A 6,996-nucleotide genomic window follows, 5' to 3' on the forward strand; every position below is an offset into this window, starting at 1 on the left:
CCTTTCTGTCACCAGAGTGAAGGGAGGGACAGTATTAGGAGAAGAGTTTGGTTTTTTTAAAAAATACACATGAATTGTTTGTAGGAGTTTCACATCAACACATCCTCCTGTGAGGAAGATGACAGGAGTACCAAGACCAACATCCCTGTGCATAGAATGACCAGTGCAGCTCTCCTAGCATGGATTAGCTCCAGCTGGCTCCACTCCCTCCTCCATCCCACCTCCATGACCAGGCACTGGGAGGGGGGAGAAGCATGGATGTGAGAAATTCACACACTGAGATACAGTTTAATAAAACAAAAGCAAAAGAATTTATTCCCCACTTCCCTTGGGCAGGCAGGTGTTCAGCCACCCCAGAAAAACAGCATGCTCTCCCTTCCTACTATTCCTAAAATTACCCGGTACTCCAAAATTTCCTTGCTATTCTGATAACAGCCATTATCAGCTGCAAAGATGAAGCAAATTGGCAAAAATCCTGAACTATTTTATTAATTCAGTAATCTATCCATGGTGAGATGGGGTCAGTCTGGTTTCCCAAAGCAACCACAGATCAGCACAGCAGCAAGGCCCTTCCCTGGGTACACTTCACTGCCATGATGGAACCAGGCAGACTAGAGGAACTTGAGCTCTCCATTCTACACCGATCCTGCTACTTGACAGGTTGTGCTTTGTGATCTCCACAAAACCCCTTAAATTTCCTAAAAAAGGTATACAGACATCGACATATAGTATACACACAACAGACTGGTACCTTTTCCCTCTAGCTGGTGCTGCACAGGGATGCAGAAGGCACACATGCCTGTCCCAACCTGCCTGCTGTTTTCCACCCCAGGGGCAGACTGCCTGCTTCCCCATCCCAACTCTCAACAGCGGGGTTATCACAACTGATTTCTTAGTTAGAAATGCAGTTTATTTCAATGCACCAATAAAAAAAAAAAAAGCCGAACATTTTCAGATCACAGAACACAAACACAACAGAAGAGTTTTGTATTAGTCTGCTAACAAGGCTTTTAGAAGATAGATTCATGCCAATTGCTAGTCAATAGAAACAGCCTTCTAGGACTAAGCCCTTACATCACAAAATCCCTTATAATGTAAACAAAATAAATTTTTACTAAACTTCTTAAATTTGAACCCATTCTTTTAGGACTTTCATTCCTTCAAGGGCTTCCTGATGGTGAGTGACTGAAAGGAAAAAAAAAAAAAAAAAAAGACAAGAAACCATTAAGAACAACTCCTACAGAAACTGTGCATGCTACCCCCAAGCTTCCTCTGGAGTTTTGCCCCTATTTTTATTTACAGTTCTCAAATAATAAAATAAGTGTTTGTATTGTACACTTTAACTTAAAAACTGCTTTAAGCTTGAAAGCTGAAGACTAATTAAGAGAGCTGAGACATCAAGCCTGCTCAGATATCTCAATTCCAGCACATACTTCTCTCTGTTAACACAGGAAAACTTCTTCTATCATGGAGCACATTAATGGGTAAGGATAAAAGCCCAAAAGGCAAAAGTGCAACTCCTGAGCCCGCAGGAGTCACCAGCAGGAATTTAATCCTACACCACTTCATTGGCTTGCTCCACACCTTACATTACTCACTTGTTCCCTAGTGAGGAATTCTTAATTCCTCAGAAACCTTTAATGAAAGGTTTCCTTAGCAGCAGCTATTCTTATTCCTTAGCTGTATGACATTCTGACTACCAGCAGCAGGAAATGCCCATAAACAATTCATCTTCTCAGAGTTCAGATGTAGGCAAGTAAAAATCCTGAGCTTTTATCCTTGCCCAAGTTAACTTCTCTAGGAACTGCTCTAGCCCAAGTGCCATTGAACCATAGGACAGACTCCAGTTTTAAGACATTCCTACCTTCTCTTTGGAGATGGTGATCTGGACTTTGAGCGGCTGTTTAAAAACAAACAAACAAACAAACAGACCAGTCAGTATGGTTGGTACACCTGGGTGCTCTCTGTAACCACTTCTGACCATTTAAAATCAGAACAATTTGATGTTGTTAAATGCACTGACAGTGGGGGTATCAAGTGTATCCAAGTACTTTAAGCAAGAAGCTGCAGGTGAGAAGGAAAAATGCTGGAAGCCGGAGCCCTTGTGAAAGGAGCAACACACAGCTTCAAAGCTGCTGTAAATCACAGTGACCCTGCAAAGCAGGAGCAGTGAATCAAGCAGAGTTAGGGAGAGGGAGAACTACAGACAACAAAGGTAGGAAAAAACATGCCCCAAATCCTGTCAGAAGTATTTTTTGTAGTAATGAGTGTATAACATCTGTATGCAAAATCCTGGAAGAATTGCCTACTGTCCCACAAAAAAAAAAATCAGCTGTTCAAAAAAACCCCGTAATGTATGAAAAATGTTTTTGAAATCAGTTATGAAAAGTAAAAAAATCAACCCTGCAACTGAAATACCAGTCCAAACAGAGATTTTGAATCATGAGGGAAAAAACCAAAGAACCCCACAAAAAACCCCACCAACCAAAACAAAAACCAACTGAGTGGTACTTGTATTTGAACGCTCACCTTTTAGCAGGTAAGCCAGATTTAGATCTACCATGAGACTCAGACCTACAACAGGAGAAAAATAAAGCTCAGCAAAGCAGCCAGTGGGCATGCAAACACATGGAGAGTTAGCTACACCAGCAACAGCAAATTCACCCCACGCAGCAGCACCAACCACAGAGGGAAGGCTCTGGTGCTGCAGGCCTTCCCCAGGACCTTCCAAGGGAATCCTTCAGCTCTTACTGCAGACCCCCAACTCATGAGAAGGCACAAGTGCAAGCACAGGAAGCTCCCCAGCAAAGCTTCAGCTGCCAGCTCCACAGAACACCAGACCAGACTCCCACACTTTCTTCCTACCTGCAGGTATCCCTTCTAGAAAGGGAAGAATAGTTTCAAGTATTTATCATCTTAAAAAGTATTTTAACAGCACATTAAGAGCCTGGAATCAGCCACAAGTAAGTGTGTGTGCTGAAGAGCTGGTGCATTCTTCAGCTCAAGTTCCCAATGCCAATTTATTCAAGCATAAATATAGAATTTGCACCAATATCTAATGAGTAAACTGGGAGTAGTTTATCTCAGGAATTAAAATCTACCTTAACAGTGAAACTTTCCTCCCACATTTATTATGTTACTTTATCAACTCAAATATTTGTTGTTACTTAAAAAATGTCTTCCTTGAGTGTCAGAATTCAAGCTATCACTCGACATTAGAATGCTCCGTTCAACACACTTGGCTCAAAAAGCAAAATACTTCTACTCTATTTCTGCTCAGAACTGTTTTTGAAGGATAATCAAAATTCACCGTTACCTGGCCTATTAACTCACAGAAATACTACAAGGACACTGCCGGCACATGCTAAACAAAATATTACATGCCACTGCTTTGAAACCTTCCTGGTCTCTATCCTGAGCCACTGTCTGGCCCACTTCCAGCCTTGTAACAAGTAACTTCCTACTGGGTCACAGTTACTGAAGATGGGAATGCTCATAGCCACCCAGAACTGGTACTCAGCAGCATGAGCATCTCTTCCACTGCTAAGTAGAAGGCAGCACACAAAACCATCCTCAATTTACTACATACATAAGAATTAACTTTTTTTAAAAAACAATCTCTCCACAAACCTTAAATAGTACACTACTTTTGTCTGTGAAAAGGCATAAACTATTAAGTGCAAATATTGCTCTGCTGGACAGCCTTTTAAGTGCTTCCAAACTCCCCCAGGCAAGGAAAAAAAAGAAAAAAAAAAAAGAAAAAGAAACAACACACCACCACAACCAAACAACACACCAAAACCATTACTGGTTTGGATCAAAACGAGTGTCTCACCTGCTTCGAGGCCATACAACAGACCGGGACCTGGAGCGTGACCTGGACCTAGATCTGGGAAAAAAACAATGGAAGCTCTACTACTACATGCTTCATACAGGTGAGACAGAAACCAGTTATTGTACATGTCCCAAAAGACCGAAAACTTTGTGGATCTGTTGGTTTGGCAGAAATAATTTTTATCATTAGAAGGCTGTAGCACCTTTGGTCAGTACTGCCATGCAGGTAAAATGAATCCCCACCGTCTTACCAGACTAAGCAATTACACCCTGTACAACTGAAGCTGAATTTGGAAACCTTAACCATACAGCAAGGCTTTAACTTTGGTAAAATGTTTTAAGAGAAAAATAACATCTCTGAAACAGCAGTTCCAAAATTATACACTTTAATTTTAAACAAAGTATTCAGAGTAGCTCTTATGCACCGCAAAGGTTCCTACCAATATATGGACCACAAAACAAAATTACTGATTACATTATAAATGCTATAAATATATATATATAAAGATAACTTGATATTTCAACTCCACCTTACATGCCCTTCATCAATGCTGTGGGTTTAACAGCAACCACATACCTTGACCTTCTTAGAGAACCAGAGCGGGACCTGCGGGGCGAGAATGATCTGTATCTACGAGGAGACATCGACCGGGACCTGCGGTAGGAAGCTGACCTGGATCTACAAAACAAAGCAAAAACCAATTCATCACTGCAAGGTACTTTTTGCAACAACTACAGAAAAAGAAAGAGAGGCCCACAGAGGAAGGCGGGGAATGAAAACACAGAAATCAGACGCCTACCTCCTACCACGGCTGCGGCTGCGTGACCGGGAATACCTTCTTCCTCGGGACCTCGAGCGGGATCTAGACCGGGACCTGGGTTTAGGTTAGAAAAAACCGGTATCAGCAGACAGCTGCAGCAACCCACACGGGTGAGGCCCTGCTGAAGTCAAAACTTTTTTCAGACAACTAAAAAGAAGATTTAAAAATAAAACAAAAAAAGAAAAACCAAAAATCAAACCAAACAAAACAACAAAAACACACCACTAGCATCTGTCAGTTGGAAAAATGTCTGGGCCTACTTGTCTTGAGCATTTTTACTACCTAGAAAAATGTTAAAAGCTGAATTACATTGCAGAATTACATTAGAATAGAAAACACTGTAATGCGTATTTAAAATAAACCTTGCAAGTTTGCAGGTCGACCCTCTTTGGCCCAAGGTCTAGCAGATCTAGACGATCTAGAAGTATCTATAGGCGAGCGCTGCATCTAGGTAGGTGTTCTCTTCAATCTAACGACGATCAAACTGACAGCCCAATGAGCCAGGGTGAGGCTTGATTGACGCAAGAAGATTTTTCTAGGTGGGAATGTGGTCAATCTGGTGTTCCTCTTTCTAAACCGGAGGGGGGCCCCAATTGAAAGCCAAATTTACTGTTACGGCGGTCACCGTCTCAAATTTTCTGCCCTTAAAGAATAAGGTGAAGCTACGTGTAGATGGCTCGAGGGGATCTGGCCTCTTATGCTGATCACCTCAAGGTCTAGGAGGATCTTAAGTGTCGGATTTGCAAGGCGCCTCAGCATGAAATCTTAAGGCTCGTGACATTCTGAATCAAGGCGACTGACTCAAACGAAGAAACCTGAAAGGTTTTGACCAGGTTGATTATTAAAATAGTAACATTTTATATGTATTAGCAAAAAAAAAAAAATTGTGATATACACCTGTTGTCTTATGACAGTTAGAGTTAAAACTGGTGTAACATTGTGTTCTTTGCTAACAAGAACTACACAAAAGCGAGCTGGCGAAGCAACACGGTCGCCCCAGCCCCTCACGTACCTGCTTCTCCTTCGCCGGCTATAGCGGTGACAGTCATAGGCATAGTGGCCTTTCTCACCACACTCGTAGCATCTGTCGTTGGGGTCGAAGGGGCGGCGGGCTGGGGGCCGGTCGTAGCGGGAGCGGCGCGGCATCCCTGTGGATACTTCCACTCTGACTCTGGAGCCGCATATTATTCTGCAAGACACAGCAGCTATTAACGGAAAGAACATTTACCTCTTATGCGCTCAAATCCCTGACTGGTGTGGCGTAGGGAGATCGAGGGCCGCGGCCCTCTAAGAAATTCCAGTCATGCACGTACTTCCCATCGAGGCCAAGCACAGCATCTTCAGCATCCCGGGGGTCTTCGAACTCCACGAAGGCGAACCCCGGCGGGTTCCTGGCGATCCACACAGTTCTCAGCGGTCCATAGTAGCTGAAGGCTCTCTCCAGCTCGCCTTTGCCGGCGCCCGTGCCCAGGTTCCCCACGTACACCTTGGTCTCTGAGGGGAAAAGCGGCCGCCATGTCAGTGCCGCGCGCGGCCCCGGGCACGCGGCCGCCCCTCCCCCGCTCCCTCCCCGCCGCCATCTTTGACACCGCGTCCATCTTAGAGCGCTCCCGCCGGGCCGCGCCCGCTTTCCATAGATCCCGCGGCCGCGGCGGCCGCCCCCGGCCTTGCCCTGGCCCTTCGCCACCGTCCCTCTCAGCTGCCGCCTGAAGGAACGATCACCTTCTCCCATCGCCGGAGGAGCACGAACGCCGCTGCTCCCGCCACCTTTCCCCTCGCCCCCCTGCCCACAGTGGAAGGCCCGACGCGATTCTGAGGCCCCAGGCTCCCTGCCGTACCCACCGTATCGCCCGTATCGCGACATCCTCCCGATGACAGCGCGAGCCCGGGCAGGCGCGACCCTTATATAGAGGAACTGCCGCTGCGCCTGCGCGCCGCGCGGGGGGGCGGGGCGGAGCGGAGCGGGGCAGACCCGACCCGCGCCTCGGCGCGCGCGGGCCTCGCGAGAGGCGGTTCCCGCGGGGTGGCCATGGCGGCCCAGCGGGCCTCAGGGGACGTGAGGGGTCCGGGCCGCCCCCGGCTCCGCCTGGGCACACCCTCGCCCCCGGCGGGCCCCAGTGAGAGCTCCTGTCCGGCTCTAAGGGACAGACCAGTCGGGAGCCACTTGTTGAGTTTTGCACCCCTCATGCGTGACCCATTATGGCTTCTGCCTGTGCTGAGGGTGAAGGAGCTGACACCATGGTCGTCAGCTCCCAGTCAGGAGTGGTGCCTTCCTTGGAACAAAGCATCCCCAAGTTGCTCCGAATCTCCCGTGATGGCTCACACCTCGAGTCCATCCCAA

The 6,996-nt window shown here is 46.5% G+C and overlaps 1 protein-coding gene across 4 annotated transcripts in view; it reads right to left on the reverse strand.

The window, feature by feature from the left end:
• The window catches only part of LOC103821325 (serine/arginine-rich splicing factor 7), a 1,055,603-nt gene extending 1,048,996 nt beyond the window's left edge, over nt 1–6,607 (reverse strand). The window contains exons 1-9 of one of the 4 annotated variants that reach the window (XM_030235468.2): nt 6,498–6,607; nt 5,969–6,149; nt 5,668–5,844; nt 4,635–4,709; nt 4,412–4,513; nt 3,836–3,889; nt 2,530–2,574; nt 1,865–1,900; nt 973–1,185 (exon numbers count right to left, since the gene is read on the reverse strand). In XM_030235468.2, coding sequence (XP_030091328.1) covers nt 1,161–1,185; nt 1,865–1,900; nt 2,530–2,574; nt 3,836–3,889; nt 4,412–4,513; nt 4,635–4,709; nt 5,668–5,844; nt 5,969–6,149; nt 6,498–6,519 — 717 coding nt within the window. In that variant the 5' untranslated portion in view covers nt 6,520–6,607 and the 3' untranslated portion in view covers nt 973–1,160. Of the gene's footprint in view, nt 1–972; nt 1,186–1,864; nt 1,901–2,529; nt 2,575–3,835; nt 3,890–4,411; nt 4,514–4,634; nt 4,710–5,667; nt 5,845–5,968; nt 6,150–6,497 lie in introns of those variants that run through there. The other 3 variants (XM_050973234.1, XM_030235469.2, XM_050973235.1) reach the window with 3 other exon arrangements.
• Nucleotides 6,608–6,996: the final 389 nt, after the last annotated feature.

This window comes from Serinus canaria, chromosome 3, assembly GCF_022539315.1.
Source record: "Serinus canaria isolate serCan28SL12 chromosome 3, serCan2020, whole genome shotgun sequence".
Taxonomy (NCBI): Eukaryota; Metazoa; Chordata; class Aves; order Passeriformes; family Fringillidae; genus Serinus; species Serinus canaria.